The 19194-nt window shown below is 34.0% G+C and overlaps 1 protein-coding gene across 1 annotated transcript in view; it reads left to right on the top strand.

Annotated features, from left to right (window-relative positions):
* The window catches only part of LOC135129530 (RNA polymerase II elongation factor Ell-like), a 134521-nt gene that overhangs the window by 27388 nt on the left and 87939 nt on the right, over positions 1 to 19194 (top strand). The window contains exon 2 of the mRNA XM_064056696.1: positions 16536 to 16586. Coding sequence (XP_063912766.1) covers positions 16536 to 16586 — 51 coding nt within the window. The remainder of the gene's footprint in view (positions 1 to 16535; positions 16587 to 19194) is intronic.

The following is a 19194-nucleotide window of genomic DNA, read 5'->3' as shown; positions in this document are numbered from 1 at the left end:
TATTTTCTTAGAAAGTATGTCATCTGCCAAAATCAGTCTTATCTTACCAAGTACTAGATAGATTAAAAGAAATCAAAATCTGATAAGTCGAAAAATTCGAAACTTTAAAATTGACAACACAAAAAATTGCATGTAGAGAATTTGAGAAATAAAAGAAATTGGAAAATAAACATTTTAAAACGAAAAACTATTAAATCGAAAAATAGGAAGTTAAAAAATTTATTAGTTGAAAAATAGAAGAATTTAAAATTGACAACTAGAAAAATTGTGGATCAATAAATAAACTGAAAAATTAAAAATGGAGAAATTGAAAAACTGAAATCAAGAAATAGAAAAATCAAAAAATAAAATAAATGAAGAATTTATAATAGACAACACGAAAATTACAAATCAAAAATTTGAAAAATGGAAATTCAAAAATTTCAAAAGTGAAAAACTACAGAATCGAAAAATTGCGGATCTAAATAAAACATTGAAAAATAGAAAAACTAAAAGATTCAAAAATCGAAAAATTAAAAATCGAGAAACTGAAATTCCATTCTTCAAAGATCAAATTTTTGAAGAATGGAAAAATTTTAAACCCAAAAATAAAGTTTAGGAACTGGAAGATCCAAAAATTGGAAAAAAAAGAAAAATTCAAAAATTGAAAAATCGAAAAATTCAAAAAATTTAAATTGCCAACAGAAAAAATTGCAGTTATTTAAATTACAAAAATTCAAAATCGAGGAACTAAAATGAAAAAATCAAGTAATGAAAAATAAAAAAAGATGAAAATCGAAAAATTCTGAAGCGAAAAATTGTAAAATCGAAAAATTGCAAATCGAATAATTGAGGAAATACAGGATTAAAAAAAATTCAAAAATTGAAAACTAGAAAAATTCAAAAACTGAAAATTTAAAATCGAGAAAATGAGAAATTATATATACATAAAAGACAAGAAAATTGGGAAATCGAAAAATTGCATATCTAAATAATAAATTGAAGAAACGAAACATTAAAAAATGGAAAAACTAAAAAATTCAAAAATTAGGAACACGAAAAATTGAATAATTAAAAGTCGAGAAATTAAAAGATCAAAATTTTGAAAAATTGGAAAATCCAAAAATTACACATTAAATAATTGAAGAAACGAAACATTTAAAAGCAAAATTCAAAAGTTGAAAAATCAAAAAATGAATAAAGTTAAAATTGCCAACACAAAAAAATTGGAAATTGAATACATAAAAAGGAAGAAAGAAATTAGAAAAGAAATAAAAATCGAGGAACTAAACTGAAAAATGAGGTAATTGAAAAATCAAAAAATTTGAAAATCGAAAAATTTTCAAAACAAAAAGCTTTTAAATCGAAGAATTGAAGCAACAGAAAATGAAAACAAAAATAAAAAATTTTAAAATGTATGAATCGAAAAATCCAAAAATTGAATAAATGAAGAAACGAAACACTGAAAAAAAAGAAAAATTCGAAACTCGAAAAATCGAATAATTCAAAAAAGTTATGTCAAAAATTGCGAATCGAGAACTGAAAAACGAGCGACTGAAAAAAAAAAAAATTGATAATCATAAAATTGGAAAATAGAAAAATAAAAAAGTTGGGAAGTCGAACAATTTTAAAACGAAAATAAAAAATTCAAAAGTTGAAAAATGGAAAATTTGAAAAATCGGGAAGTTGAAAGATCAAAATTTTGAAAAATCGAACAATGATGAAAATGGAAAATTCAAAAGCAAAAAAATTTTAAACGAAGAACCTAAAAGCGAAAAATTGCAAAGGAATAAAATAAAAAACGAAACATTGACGTGTAGAAAATTTAAAGAATTCAAAATTTGAAAAATCGGAAAATTCAAGATACCAGTCTTCCCGAATTTAGTTTTTTTATCATTATTTTTAAAATTCACTTTTTTTAATAATCTAGCTTCTCGATGTTTTATAATTCCTTATACAGGGTGGCTCAAAATAAATGAATCAAAATCTATAAGGCGAGCGTAGCGAGCATGTTCAGGATGTTTTTGTAAGAATAATATTGGTAATAACAAACAATCTTTAAACTCAGTTTTTCTTAATAATTTTATAATTCAGCTCCTTTTTTTTTAATAATACTGTGAAGCTATTATTCTGAGAGGAATCTGACCTGACCCGCCTTGACCTGGCAGACATCAAATCACCGCGCTGTCACTTGTTATTGAGTTTCCGTTCCTATCATTGGTGAAGTGGTGCGAACTGACGCTCCGCGCCAGACCAAATATAACCAAATTAAGAGGAATATGAGAATACGAAGAGAAACAATGGTGCTACAGAAAAGAAGAAGAAATTAGTAAAATGTTTGAATGTATTATAATTGAAAGAATGTTTTTCCCGTGTTTAACGCACGTTGCAGCAGACTCCACGGTTAAAATTCCCCATTTTTGACGTCGAACCTTGAAAACTCACAAATAATAACCGTAATATCAATAGTGGAATTGTAAGATAAATGAGGTGAACTAGTTGAATCGAAACAAACATTAATTCGAAGGTTCCAGAGTCAACAAACCGAAAATAGCATTTTTTCTCAAAAGGAAAATGAATCCAATTACATTTTAATGATTTAATAAAAACAACACAACGATTCAAGTTTTTCGAGCTAAGCTCGCCCCAGAGGTGCGTTTCATTCCGCGATTAAGTAATTCGTATTAAGACACACGTATGCGTTTTTCCATTAAAGTTAAGTGAAACCAATTAAACGAAAAGTGTTAATTACCCACGCGTTTATTATACCAGAGTTGCGTTACGTCAGTGACGATCTAGATGATTGAAAAATCCCAAACCGTGGCTAATTATGAGTGAAACGCGACAAACGTCACGCTAGAAACCGCACAAAGTGGCTTAGAACCCCCAGCATACCGTTTAAATAATCGTGGTAACCGCTGAATTTATTCGCTCGATCGAAATCCAGTTTCGCAGTTTTATTTTCCACTCTATTCCGGGAACATTCTGCCATCCGTTCTCCGATTTGCATAAACGCCATTAAAATTCATTTAGCAATAAATCCTCGGCAAGAATGCGAAACATGGTTGCGCCAGAGCTTACGCGCTTAATTAATCTGGAACACGGGATGAGAGGGAAAAAATGCCAAACCTGAAACAAACAAGTAGAACGCGTGTCGCGCACTTTCGATTTCAGCGACAGATCGCTTATCTCGTGTGGGTGACCCCGGTTGTGGTCCGCGCGAGTCGCACAAGGGTAGCCCCTGGAGTAGCGCCGGGTCGTCGGAGAGTGAGCCCCGCCGAATGACGCAATAAGCTTTCGAATGTGAGGATTCACGAAATGCGTGCGTGTGGAGAATATGGGTGCGAGTCAGTGAATCGAAGAAGAAAGTTTGGACGGTGGTGGCGAGAGGTTCTTGGTTTTTGTTGGTGATGAAACGACGTGTTTAAGATACGAATTGGTAAAAAGTTTGTAGGACGTTTGGCGACCCTCGGTGTGTCAATCACGCGTTTTTGTTACGTTCTTTTGCAATCTGACTGGATTTTAATTGTTTGATGATTAAATAGAACAGTTTGAAAGTTGTCGGCGAGTACTTTCATTTTCTTGCGACTCGGAGGAATGAATGAACTGAGTTGCAGTTTTTGCGACGTGCGGTGTACCAGCTGAGAGTCGGAGGATTTGGGAGAGTTTTTGGGTCAGGACGGAAAAAGTAGTGGAAACAAAAACGAAACGACCAAAAGAGAATATAACACGGACAAAGCTGCATTTTGCATTTTACTAGAAAGTTGTTCGACCGCTGCACGCCACGTGACCTCCCAAAATCGCTTCCATCTTCCTCGGGTCGCCCGATCCGCATGCATTTTCCATGAGTCCGTCTTCGGTCCCAATATCCAGATCAGCCTTGACCTGTTGCTCCGCCATGAAAATTTCAGAATTTTCCTTTCACGTTTCCAGCGACTTTCCAGACAACTTTTCATTGCATGTTTTTTCACCGCACACCATTCCATTCACCTTGGTATAGTTTTGTATTTATCAAATGTCAAGGGGACTGCAGTCAGCCAACGAGATTCGTTCGTTTTGTTCATTTTTGGCCTCGCTGATCGGTATCCCACTTGGTTGACTTGCATTTTGCGAAAAAATTTTCGGACGTTGGGTATTACGTCGAAAATGCACAACCTTTGTACAGTAAGTGGGTCAATGCATAGATCAATCATACGGCAAGGATTAGACGGATTGTGGCTAAATTTCGAATCCCCTCAAGCGTTAATAATCAATGAACATGGGATATTGTTAGGTGTATCCGAAATTATGTGCTGGTTTCAGTGACATGGCTTTTACGAATAATTACGTTGCTGTGGACGATTATGGCCTTTTGTTTTTAGATAATTCGATTAGACGTCCCGATCGGCTGGAACGGATAATAGCATCTAATCAAACTCCACCTATTTCAAGTCATAAAAGATTCAAGCAGTTACGGAAACTGTAATTTCGATGATGTTAGTAGTTGCAATGCAATGCGGAGAAGAAATGGAAGAAAATTCCGACTGTCTATTTTAAATTATTATGGTTCAATTTCGGAGGCCCCAATTTTTTTAAGTATCGTCTTATTGAAAGAAAAATATATATATTAAGACAAAGAAACCAATGATTAATTAAACCCCGCCCACCTGCCCGTATTTTAATTGTGATGAATTTTACATTTGTTGTCCGATCGAGAGGCGGAGCTTATTTACAAAATTGATTTTTGATTGATTCTTGAAAACGATGATTGAATAATCTAGAGGGGACAAATGTCTTTCTGAAATAATTATAGCACAATTTAGGAGGCTCCAGTATTTAAGTGTCATTATGTCGAAAGTATATACATCAAGAAAAAGAAACCAAAGATTAATTAAGCCCCACCCACCCACCCGTATTTCAATTGGGATGAATTTTTTATTTGTTGTCCGATCGAGAGGCGGAGCTTATTTACAAAATTGATATTTGATTGATTCTAGAAAATGATGATTCAATAATTTAGAGGGCACAAATGTCTATCTGAAATAATTATGGCACAATTTCGGAGGCTCCAGTATTTTAAGTATCATTTTGTCGAAAGTATATATACCAAGAAAAAGAAACCAAAGATTAATTAAGCCCCATCCACCCACCGGTATTTCAATTGTGATGAATTTTTTATTTGTTGTCCTATCGAGAGGCGGAGCTTATTTACAAAATTGATATTTGATTTATTCTAGAAAATGATGATTCAATAATTTAGAGGGCACAAATGTCTATCTGAAATAATTATGACACAATTTAGGAGGCTCCAATATTTTAAGTATCATTTTGTCGAAAGTATATATATCAAGGAAAAGAAACAAAGATTAATTAAGCCCCACCCGCCCACCCACCCGTATTTCAGTTGTGATGAATTTTTTATTTGTTGTCCGATCGAGAGGCGGAGCTTATTTACAAAATTGATATTTGATTCTAGAAAATGATGATTCAATAATTTAGAGGGCACAAATGTCTCTCTGAAATAATTATAGCACAATTTAGGAGGCCCCAATAGTTAAGTATCTTGTTGTTGAAAGTATACATATCAAGAGAAAGAAACCAATGATTAATTAAACCCCGCCCACCCGCCCGTGTTTTAATTGTGATGAATTTTTCATTTGCTGTCCGATCGAGAGGCGGAGCTTATTTACAAAATTGATATTTGATTGATTCTTGAAAACGATGCTTCAATAATCTAGAGGGGACAAATGCCTATCTGAAATAATTATAGCATAATTTAGGAGGCTCCAATATTTAAGTATCTTGTTGTTGAAAGTATATATATCAAGAGAAAGAAACCAATAATTAATTAAGCCCCTCCCACCCGCCCCTGTTTCAATTGTGATGAATTTTTCATTTGTTGTCCAATCGAGAGGCAGAGCTTAATTGCTAAATTCATATTTCTTTGATTCTTTTAAAAAAATGATTAAGTAATCTAGGGGATCCAAAATATCTTTTTTAAGGAGATCATGAAGGAATCTCGCAGGTCACAAGTGTCTATTTTAAGCGATTTTGACACAATCTCGAGGGCCACAAGTGTCTATCTGAAATAATTATGCCACAATTTGGGAGACTCCAATATTTTAAGTATCATGTTGAAGGTATATATGTATAAAAAAAAAAAAACAGAGATTAATTAAGCCCCACCCACCCACCCGTATTTCAATTGGGATGAATTTTTTATTTGTTGTCCGATCGAGAGGCGGAGCTTATTTACAAAATTGATATTTGATTGATTCTAGAAAATTATGATTCAATAATTTAGAGGGCACAAATGTCTATCTGAAATAATTATGACACAATTTAAGAGACTCCAGTATTTAAGTGTCAATATGTCGAAAGTATATACATCAAGAAAAAGAAACCAAAGATTAATTTAGCTCCACCCACCCGCCCCTATTTCAATTGTGATGAATTTTTTATTTGTTGTCCGATCGAGAGGCGGAGCTTATTTACAAAATTGATATTTGATTGATTCTTGAAAACGGTGATTCAATAATCCACAGGACACAAATGTCTATCTGAAATAATTATGGCACAATTTAGGAGGCTCCAATATTTAAGTATCTTGTTGTTGAAAGTATACATATAAAGAGAAAGAAACCAATGATTAATTAAATCCCGCCCACTCCGCCCTATCTCAATCGTGATGAATTTTTCATTTGTTGTCCGATCCAGAGGCGGAGCTTATTTACAAAATTGATATTTGATTGATTCTTGAAAACGATGCTTCAATAATCTAGAGGGCACAAATGTCTATCTGAAATAATTATAGCACAATTTAGGAGGCTCCAATATTTAAGTATCTTGTTGTTGAAAGTATACATATCAAGAGAAAGAAATCAATGATTAATTAAGCCCCACCCACGCGCCCCCATCTCAATCGTGATGAATTTTTCATTTGCTGTCCGATCGAGAGGCGGAGCTTATTTACAAAATTGATTTTTGATTGATTCTAGAAAATTATGATTCAATAATTTAGAGGGCACAAATGTCTATCTGAAATAATTATGACACAATTTAGGAGACTCCAGTATTTAAGTGTCATTTTGTCGAAAGTGTATATATATATATATATATCAAGAAAAATAAACCAAAGATTAATTAAGCCCCACCCACCCACCCGTATGTCAGTTGTGATGAATTTTTTATTTGTTGTCCGATCGAGAGGCGGAGCTTATTTACAAAATTGATATTTGATTGATTCTTGAAAACGATGATTCAACAATCCAGAGGGCACAAATGTCTTATCTGAAATAATTATGGCACAATTTAGGAGGCTCCAATATTTTAAGTATCATGTTGTCGAAAGTATATATATATATCAGGAGAAAGAAACCAATGATTAATTAAGCCCCACCCACCCGCTCCTATTTCAATTGTGATGAATTTTTCATTTGTTGTCTGATCGAGAGGCGGAGCTTATTTACAAAATTGATATTTGATTGATTATTGAAAACGATGATTCAATAATCTAGAGGGCACAAATGTCTATCTGAAATAATTATAGCACAATTTAGGAGGTCCCGCCCACCCACCCTTTTTTTAATTGTGATGCATTTTTCATTTGTTGTTCGATCGAGGGGCGGAGCTTAATTGCAAAATTCATATTTGTTTGATTCTTTAAAAATAATGGTTAAATAATCTAGGGGAACCAAAATATCTTTTCTAAGAAGATCATGAAGGAATCTCAGGGGTCACAAGTGTCTATTTTAAGCGATTTTGACACAATCTCGAGGGCCACAAGTGTCTATCTGAAATAATTTTGACACAATTTCGGAGGCTCCAATATTTTAAGTATCATCTTGTCGAAAATATATAAATATCAAGAGAAAGAAACCAATGATTAATTAAACCCCACCCACCCGCCCCTATTTTAATTGTGATGAATTTTTCATTTGTTGTTCGTTCGAGGGGCGGAGCTTAATTTCAAAATTCATATTTGTTTGATTCTTTAAAAATAATGGTTAAATAATCTAGAGGAACCAAAATATATTTTCTAAGAAGGTCGTGAAGGAATCTCAGGGGTCACAAGTGTCTATTTTAAGCGATTTTGACACAAGTTCGAGGGCCACAAGTGTCTATCTGAAATAATTTTGACACAATTTCGGAGGCTCCAATATTTTAAGTATCATCTTGTCGAAAATATATAAATATCAAGAGAAAGAAACCAATGATTAATTAAGCCCCGCCCACCCACCCGTATTTTAATTGTGATGAATTTTTCATTTGTTGTTCGTTCGAGGGGCGGAGCTTAATTGCAAAATTCATGTTTGTTTGATTCTTTAAAAATAATGGTTAAATAATCTAGAGGAACCAAAATATATTTTCTAAGAAGGTCGTGAAGGAATCTCAGGGGTCACAAGTGTCTTTTTTAAGCGATTTTGACACAAGTTCGACGGCCACAAGTGTCTATCTGAAATAATTTTGACACAATGTCGTCGGCTCCAATATTTTAAGCATCATGTTGTCGAAAGTATATATATCAAGAGAAAAAAATCCAATGATTAATTAAGCCCCGCCCACCCGCCCCTATTTTAATTGTGATGAATTTTTCATTTGTTGTCCGATCGAGGGGCGGAGCTTATTTGCAAAATTCATATTTGTTTGATTCTTAAAAAAAAATGATTAAATAATCTAGGGGATCCAAAATATCTTTTTTAAGAAGATCATGAAACAGTCTCAGGGAACACAAGTGTCTATTTTAAGCGATTTTGACACAATTTCGGAGGCTCCAATATTTTAAGTATCATGTTGTCAAAAGTATATATATCCAGAGAAAGAAACCAAAGATTAATTAAGCCCCACCCACCCACCCCTATCTCAAGTGTGATTAATTTTTCATTTGTTGTCAGATCGAGGTACGGAGTTTAATTGCAAAATGTCTGTTTGATTCTTTAAAAAGATTATTAAAAAATCTCGTGTGTCTCGAGTATCTTTTTTAAGAAAATGGTGAAATAATCTCGGAAACCACAAGTGTCTATTGTAAATAATTATGACATGACAATTTTGGAGGCCTCGATGTCTGTTTATAACAATTATTAAATGTGCAGAGTGTCTTGTTTTTAAAGATTATGAAGGAATCTGGGGGACCACAAGTGTCCATTTTGAACGAATATGACACTATCTTAAGGGCCACGAGTGTATATTTTAAATGATTATTACACAATCACGAAGGCGACAATGTCTTTTTAAAAAGATTATTAAAGAATCTCAGTGATCCCAACAGTTTTTTTTTTTATTTTGGGGGCCACAAGTGTCTATTTTAAATAATTATGACACAGTGTCGGAGGCCACAATATCTTTTTTAAAAAGATTATTAAAGAATCTCTGGGGTTCTGAGTGTCTTTTAAAGAAGATTTATCAAGGAATCTCGCGGGCCACAAATGTAGTTTAGAAAAATTATTATTTAGTGTCCCGTGTGTCTTTTGTTTTTAAAGATTTTGAAGAATCTCGGGAATCATAAGTGTCCATTTTAAACGATCTTGAGGCCCACGAGTGTCTCTTTTATGATCATGACACATCTCGAAGGCCACAATGTCTGTTTTAAAAAGACAAGAGACAGACAATCGGAAACGGCGTTTTTCAGCTTACCATCGGGAAGCAAAAACAATAAAAACGACATTTTCTGCTGGCGCGCCGCCACTGGTCGCAACAAATGTTAATGTCAATAATTAACCGTATGCTTGCATACCGGATGTTCCAACTCGACCGTTCCATTAAATAACATGACAAGTTTACGCCGCAAATTTTGGGAAACAAAACCAGTAGACTGATAAGCGAAATTCCTGACGCCGAACAGGGCCGTATCCGGGGGGATCTTTACCCAGAGGTCACCGAGCATCGCCGCCGCTTCGGCTTGGAATTTCCGGCCGGGTCCATCCGACTGACTTTCTTTCGCCAACCAATCCTCTAATTGGTCGCTCCCGATACGGCCGCGTTGCGTGTCGGCAGGCAGGCAACAAGTAGTTCTGATTGCTTCCGGTGCTAAGCTTTGGGTGCGGACCGATGAGACGGGCCAAGGCCGCACTCCGGGGACTTGTCGGTCACCGGTGCACACCAACATGGTAATCTGACACAAAAGCCGGTCCCCCTGTATTGTTGGCACGTGAGTCCACATTTCGGCGTGCCCATGACGCAGGTAACATGGGAAACTTCCACGTTTCCAGTCTTGGATGTGGTGGAAGCTGGGGATTCGTGTGCTTACGTTCCGTAAACATTAAAGGTTAATTTGTATTTTTAATTGGACGCGAATGTGAGATTGCACTCGACATCCTGTTATTAACTACAGTTGGAGCTAATTGTCGATTAATTGAAGTTTCGTGGAATCGTGCGCGATGATATTTGGGAAAGTGGTAATCAAGGTAATTGGTGAATTTTTGGGTTGCCTACGTTGTCAAGGACTTTGTCAATGTAACGATAGCGTAATGAGGATTCATTATTGTTGTGATTGCTGATTTCATTGACTAACTGTCAAAAGGTGAGAGGAAGTTCATTGCCTCACACCTGGTTAGGTTGGCTCTTCGAAACATTTTCTACGTCTTGAATTTCTTCTCTGTAGTAACATTAGTGAAATTTTTTAAAAAGGACACTTGTGACCTCCAAGTTTGTGTCATAATCATTTAAAAGAGACACCTGTGGCCCCAAAGACTCTCTCATGATCTTTTTAAAACAGATACCACGTCCGAAATTGTGTCATGATCGTTTAAAATGGACACTTGTGGCACCCAAGACACATTTTTAGTTTTTTAAAAAAGACTCCGGATCTCCGAGATTCTTTAATAATCTTTTTAAAAAACCACTCGTCGGACTCGTGATTTTTTCATGACATTTTTAAAAAAAGACACCTGTGACCTCGGAGTTTGTGTTATAATCATTTAAAATAGACACCTGGGACCCCAAAGACGCTCTCATGATCTTTTTAAAACAGACACTACATCCGAAATTCAGTCATGATCGTTTAAAATAGACACTTGTGGCACCCAAGACACATTTTTAATTTTTTTAAAAAGACTCCGGATCTCCGAGATTCTTTAATAATCTTTTAAAAAAAAACACTTTTCGGACTCGTGATTTTTTCATGACATTTTTAAAAAACGACACCTGTGACCTCCGAGTTTGTGTCATAATCATTTAAAATAGACACCTGGGGCGCCAAAGACTCTCATGATCTTTTTAAAACAGACACTACCTCCGAAATTGTGTCCTGATCGTTTAAAATAGACACTTGTGGCACCCAAGACACATTTTAAATTTTTTAAAAAAGACTCCGGATCTCCGAGATTCTTTAATAATCTTTTTAAAAAAACCACTCGTCGGACTCGTAATTTTTTCATGACATTTTTTAAAAAAAGACACCTGTGACCGAGTTTGTGTCATAATCATTTAAAATAGACACCTGTGGCCCCAAAGACTCTCATGATGTTTTTAAAACAAACACTACCTCCGAAATTGTGTCACGATCGTTTAAAATAGACACTTGTGGCACCCAAGACACATTTTTAATTTTTTTAAAAAGACTCCGGATCTCCGGGATTCTTTAATAATCTTTTTAAAAAACACTCGTCGGACTCGTGATTTTTTCATGACATTTTTAAAAAACGACACCTGTGACCTCCGAGTTTGTGTCATAATCGTTTAAAATAGACACCTGGGGCCCCAAAGACTCTTATGATCGTTTTAAAACAGACACTATCTCCGAAATTGTGTCATGATCGTTTAAAATAGACACTTGTGGCAGCCGAGACACATTTTTAATTTTTTTAAAGACTCCGGATCTCCGAGATTCTTTAATAATCTTTTAAAAAAAAACACTCTTCGGACTCGTGATTTTTTCATGACATTTTTAAAAAACGACACCTGTGACCTCCGAGTTTGTGTCATAATCATTTAAAATAGACACCTGGGGCGCCAAAGACTCTCATGATCTTTTTAAAACAGACACTACCTCCGAAATTGTGTCCTGATCGTTTAAAATAGACACTTGTGGCACCCAAGACACATTTTTAATTTTTTTAAAAAGACTCCGGATCTCCGAGATTCTTTAATAATCTTTTTTAAAAAACCACTGGTCGGATTCGTGATTTTTTCATGACAGTTTTTAAAAACGACACCTGTGACCTCCGAGTTTGTGTCATAATCATTTAAAATAGACACCTGGGGCGCCAAAGACTCTCATGATCTTTTTAAAACAGACACTACCTCCGAAATTGTGTCCTGATCGTTTAAAATAGACACTTGTGGCACCCAAGACACATTTTTAATTTTTTTAAAAAGACTCCGGATCTCCGAGATTCTTTAATAATCTTTTTTAAAAAACCACTGGTCGGATTCGTGATTTTTTCATGACAGTTTTTAAAAACGACACCTGTGACCTCCGAGTTTGTGTCATAATCGTTTAAAATAGACACCTGGGTCCCCAAAGATTCTCTCATGATCTTTTTAAAACAGACACTACCTCCGAAATTGTGTCATGATCGTTTAAAATAGACCCTTGTGGCACCCAAGACACATTTTTAATTTTTTTAAAAAGACTCCGGATCTCCGAGATTCTTTAATAATCTTTTTTAAAAAACCACTGGTCGGATTCGTGATTTTTTCCTGACAGTTTTTAAAAACGACACCTGTGACCTCCGAGTTTGTGTCATAATCGTTTAAAATAGACACCTGGGTCCCCAAAGATTCTCTCATGATCTTTTTAAAACAGACACTACCTCCGAAATTGTGTAATGATCGTTTAAAATAGACACTTGTGGCACCCAAGACACATTTTTAATTTTTTTAGAAAGACTCCGGATCTCCGAGATTCTTTAATAATCTTTTTAGAAAAACCACTCGTCGGATTCGTGATTTTTTTATATTTTTAAAAAAAGACACCTGTGACCTCTGAGTTTGTGTCATAATCATTTAAAACAGACACCTGGGGCCCCAAAGACTCTTATGATCTTTTTAAAACAGACACTACCTCCGAAATTGTGTCATGATCGTTTAAAATAGACACTTGTGGCACCCAAGACACATTTTTAATTTTTTTAAAAAGACTCCGGATCTCCGAGATTCTTTAATAATCTTTTTAAAAAAAACCACTCGTCGGACTCGTGATTTTTTCATGACATTTTTAAAAAACGACACCTGTGACCTCCGAGTTTGTGTCATAATCATTTAAAATAGACACCTGGAGCCCCAAAGACTCCCTCATGATTTTTTTAAAACAGACACTACCTCCGAAATTGTGTCATGATCGTTTAAAATAGACACTTGTGGCTCCCAAAACACATTTTTAATTTTTTTAAAAAGTCTCCGGATCTCCGAGATTCTTTAATAATCTTTAAAAGAAAAACACTCGTCTGACTCGTGATTTTTTCATGACATTTTTAAAAAAAGATACCTGTGACCTCCGAGTTCGTGTCATAATCATTTAAAATTGACACTTGGGGCCCCAAAGACTCTCTTATGATCTTCTTAAAACAAACACTACCTCGGAAATTGTGGCATGATCGTTTAAAATAGACACTTGTGGCACCCAAGACACATTTTTAATTTTCTTAAAAAGACTCCGGATCTCTGAGATTCTTTAATAATCTTTTTAGAAAAACCACTCGTCGGACTCGCGATTTTTTCATGACATTTTTAAAAAACGACACCTGTGACCTCCGAGTTTGTGTCATAATCATTTAAAGTAGACACCTGGAGCCCCAAAGACTCGCATGATCTTTTTAAAACAGACACTACCTCCGAAATTGTGTCATGATCGTTTAAAATAGACACTTGTGGCACCCAAGACACATTTTTAATTTTTTTTAAAAGACTCCGGATCTCCGATAATCTTTAATAATCTTAGAAAAAAAAACTCTCGTCGGACTCGTGATTTTTTCATGACATTTTTAAAAAACGACACCTGTGACCTCCGAGTTTGTGTCATAATCATTTAAAATAGACACCTGGAACCCCAAAGACTCCCTCATGATTTTTTTAAAACAGACACTACCTCCGAAATTGTGTCATCATCGTTTAAAATAGACACTTGTGGCACCCAAAACACATTTTTAATTTTTTTAAAAAGTCTCCGGATCTCCGAGATTCTTTAATAATCTTTAAAAAAAAAACACTCGTCTGACTCGTGATTTTTTCATGACATTTTTAAAAAAAGACACCTGTGACCTCCGAGTTCGTGTCATAATCATTTAAAATTGACACTTGGGGCCCCAAAGACTCTCTTATGATCTTCTTAATACAAACACTACCTCGGAAATTGTGGCATGATCGTTTAAAATAGACACTTGTGGCACCCAAGACACATTTTTAATTTTCTTAAAAAGACTCCGGATCTCTGAGATTCTTTAATAATCTTTTTAGAAAAACCACTCGTCGGACTCGCGATTTTTTCATGACATTTTTAAAAAACGACACCTGTGACCTCCGAGTTTGTGTCATAATCATTTAAAGTAGACACCTGGAGCCCCAAAGACTCTCATGATCTTTTTAAAACAGACACTACCTCCGAAATTGTGTCATGATCGTTTAAAATAGACATTTGTGGCACCCAAGACACATTTTTAATTTTTTTAAAAAGACTCCGGATCTCCGAGATTCTTTAATAATCTTTTTAAAAACCACTCGTCGGACTCGTGATTTTCTCATGACATTTTTAAAAAACGACACCTGTGACCTCCGAGTTTGTGTCATAATCATTTAAAATAGACACCTGTGGCCCCAAAGACTCTCTCATGATCTTTTTAAAACAGACACTACATCCGAAATTCAGTCATGATCGTTTAAAATAGACACTTGTGGCACCCAAGACACATTTTTAATTTTTTTAAAAAGACTCCGGATCTCCGAGATTCTTTAATAATCTTTTTAAAAAAACCACTCGTCGCACTGGTGATTTTTTCATGGCATTTTTAAAAAACGACACCTGTGATCTCCGAGTTTGTGTCATAATTATTTAAAATAGACACTTGGGGCCCCAAAGACTCTCATGATCTTTTTAAAACAGACACTACCTCCGAAATTGTGTCATGATCGTTTAAAATAGACACTTGTGGCACCTAAGACACATTTTTAATTTTTTTAGAAAGACTCCGGATCTCCGAGATTCTTTAATAATCTTTTTAAAACAAATCACTCGTCGGACTCGTGATTTTTTCATGACATTTAAAAAAAAAGACACTTGTGACCTAGGAGTTTGTGTCATAATCATTTAAAATAGACACCTGGGGCCCCAAAGACTCTCTCATAATATTTTTACAACAGACACTACCTCCGAAATTGTGTCATGATCGTTTAAAATCGACACTTGTGGCACTCAAGACACATTTTTAATTTTTTAAAAAAGACTCGGGATCTCCGAGATTCTTTAATAATCTTTTTAGAAAAACCACTCTTCGGACTCTTGATTTTTTCATGACATTTTTAAAAAACGTCACCTGTGACCTCCGAGTTTGTGTCATAATCATTTAAAATAGACACTTGGGGCCCCAAAGACTCTCATGATCTTTTTAAAACAGACACTACCTCCGATTTTGTGTCATGATCGTTTAAAATCGACACTTGTGGCACCCAAGAAATATTTTTTTTTAAAGGCTCCGGATCTCCGAGACTCTTTAATAATCTTTAAAAAAAAAAAAGAATAAAAGGTCAAGGTACCTTCCAGACCTCGGAGCTCAATCCCAGTCTCCAAATGTCAACATAACTTCAAGCCCAACTCCAAATCGTCAAAATTCCGACGCAAATCGCTTGTTTTTAAACACTCGACCACACAATCACTGTAAATCGCGTTATTTTAGTTTGTTTATTATACCTAAGACCGTCTGATAAGAGGACTTTGTTATAGGTCAAGTGTGATAGTGTTTTTATTTACACAGTGGTGTTTGCAGAGATACAGTGGAATTCTTTAACAACCGAAAGCGAAATTTGTGAAAGCCACCAGAATTACCAGTGTTAAGAGATCTATTTTTTATCGATTAGGTTGTAATAATAAGTGGGAATTATTGCCCCAACTTGTTTACTTTTGTTGTTATCAATCGCCAACCAACTGCTAAGTTAATAAAGCACACTTAAACAAATTGATTCATTATAATAATAAAAAGTTCTACAATGGAATAACCGTGTGACCTCATATTTAAATGTCATTAATTACCAGTGCGGCTGAGATTATCTACGATTATACGCGAAACAGTGTCACTGTTTTATAAGAATTTATATCTGTTGGAAATGAATATGTAACAATAACGTTTTTCTCCTCTATTTTGCTCCAAACGATAATTATCGCCAAGAAATTACCAACATACCAAGGGTGTGTTTCGCATACTTTCCACAAACATTTGCATACTTATCCAAAAGTTGATTCATAATTAGTATGCGATTTGGAACGTTGCCACTACTCCACCTGCATTCCGAAACAACTTACCTCGTAAATAAACAACCCCCCTTAAAAAATGTTCCAACTTTTATTGAATCCGGGGTTGCGTTTCACGCTTTCAGTAAAAGTATCACGTTGCCCGACTCCTCCACTAATCAGTCGTATTTTGTTTCAGAATAAATTTAGCTGCCAGGGTCCCACGATAAAGTTCCTAGGAAATGAAGGGGTAAGTCAAGTTTATAGATCAAGTTTTCGAGGGTTGTTCCGCCGCATATTAAGCAAACGGCCCCCGGATTTCCTCGGTTAATTCGGGTCGTAATCGCTGTGTGCTGAAATTCCGGGGACGGGCGTGGGCATGGGTGTCTGATGGGACTCCAATTACTATTAATAGGAATGGCTTCATTCCGGCTGCGGGGTAGAATTAATTCGGGCTTTGTGGGGTGTTGTTTTAAGCGGTTATGAAAGCGAGGCGTTCGTGTGGTTCCTTTGGAAATCCATTGACACCAAAAAGGTCAAGCAATTTTTTAAAATAGCGAATTCGTGCATTTAAAACGCATAATTTAGCTTCTCAGGCACACCAGTAAATTATTTTTTAATTACACCTGAACGTGCTCGCTGCGCTCGCATTCTAAACGTTCTTTTTTTGCATTTTAGTCTCATAGAAGTGATTAAAAAAGCAGTCTAGGTTTTGAAATCCGAATATCGAGAAATTGAGAAATGAAAACATTTTAAAAATCGAAAAGTTGGAAAATCAAAACATCAAAAAATTTAAAATTCGAAAAATTTAAATATTCCCAAAATTGAAAAATAGAAACCTCTAAGACATCAAAAAATCGTGAAGTCGAAAAATTGAAAAAAATCAAGAAACTGAAAAATCGAAATACTGAGACATAAAAAAATATATAAAATTTTAATAATCAAGAAATTGAAAACTTCCGAAACAGAAATGACGAAAATTTTGCAAATCTAAAAGCCTGGAAAGTCGAAAATTCGACAAAACCAACAAAAAATCGTAATAGCAATTTTTCAATTTTGAAAATTTTCGTTTTTTCGGTTTTTAAAATAGTCGATTTTTCAGTTTTTGATTTTTCAATTTTTCAAATCCTTGATTATCGAGATTTCGGTGTTTCGATGATTCCATTGTTCAATTTCTCGATTTTTCGATCTATCGATTTTTTTTATGTTTTAAAATTATTAGTTTTTTCAATTTGAGCTTGATTTTTGTGCTGTTTCGATTTCTCAATCTTTTGATGTTTCGATTTCTCGATGTTTCAGAAATATCAGAGAACCCAAAGATAAAAATGGAAAATATTAAAAATCCAAAAGTTGGAAAATCAAAACATCAAAAAATTTAAAAATTCGACGAAATATTTGAAAATCCAAAGCCCTGAAAATGAAAAAATCGACAAAACCAAAAAAGTCGCAATAGCGATTTTTCGATTTTGAAAATTGTTAATTTTTCGATTTACGATTTTTCCATTTATCAGTTCTTCGATATTTGTATTTGATTTTCGAATTTTTAAATTTTAGATTTTTCTTTTTTAATTTTTTGATTTTTTGAGTTACCAGTTTTTTGATTTTTGAATTTTACGAATTCTCGATGTATAAAGATTTCAGTGTTTCGATCTTTTGATTGTTCAATTTCTCGTTTTTTCGATTTATCAATTTTTTTTAATTTTAAATAATTGCCCAATTTTTCTTTTTTTTTAATTTTAAAATTTTTCAATTTTTCAATTTGAATCTTTGCGATTTTTCGACTTTACGAGATTTCAGTTTCTCACTCTCTTGATGTTTCAGCTTTTCAGTTGACGAATCCATAAATTTAAAAATTCGAAAAGTTGAAAAATAAAGAAATATCGAAGAACTGAAAAATGGAAGAATCTGAAAATTTTTCGAATTCTCGATTTTTCAATTTTTCAGTTCTTGGATAGTTCCTTTAGATACTCGAATTTTGAAATACTAAACATTCCAATTTTTCCACTTTTCAGTTTTTTGAATTTTCTATTTTTCAAATTCTCGGTTTATCGAAATTTCCGTCTTTCAATTGTTCAAGTGTTCATTTTCTCAATATTTCTGTTCCACTGATTTTCGAATTTTTAGATTTTTCCGTTTTGATGTTTTGATTTCTCGATCTTTAAATTTTTCGCCTTTTTTAATTTAAAATTTCTCAGTTCTCAGTTTTTTTATTTTCAAATTTCTCGATTTTTCAGTTTGAAATATTTTGATTTCTCGATTTAGTGTTGTTTCGATTTTTCGATTTCTCAATCTTTTGATATTTCGATTTCTTTATATTTCAGTTTTTTAATTGAAGAATCCATAAATTCAAAAATCCCAAAACTGAAATATCGAAAAATTAAAAAATAGAGAAATATCTATGAATTGAAAAATCGGAAGGTCGAGAAATCGAACAATTTTAAGAAAATTGAAACATTGAAATTTTGAAAAATTAAAGCATCAAAAATTGAACAATTGAGAAATCGAAAAACCCAAAGTCGAAAAATTGAAGAATGAAATAACTGAAAAATGAGGAAACTGAAAAATTCCAAAACAGAAATGACAAAAAATTGGAAAATCTAAAAACCCAAAAATGAAAAATTAACATATTGAAAAATTGAAGAATCGAAAAATTGAAAAATCGAGAAATGGAGAAGTCAAAAAATCTAAAATTTAAGAAACCGAAAAATTGAATTAATTTTGAAAATTTTAGGTCATTCGATTTTTCAGTTCTTCAATATTTCTATTGGATTGATTTTCGAATTTTTAGATTTTTCAGTTTTTTGATGTTTCGATTTCTGGATCTGTCGAATTTTCGACTTCTCGGTTTTAAATTTCTC

The sequence above is a fragment of the Zophobas morio genome, unplaced genomic scaffold, assembly GCF_036711695.1.
Source record: "Zophobas morio isolate AGI-343-1 ecotype UQ-CSIRO unplaced genomic scaffold, CSIRO_AGI_Zmor_V1 ptg000016l, whole genome shotgun sequence".
NCBI classification, from domain to species: Eukaryota; Metazoa; Arthropoda; class Insecta; order Coleoptera; family Tenebrionidae; genus Zophobas; species Zophobas morio.
This window is presented reverse-complemented; position numbering and strand designations above follow the sequence as displayed.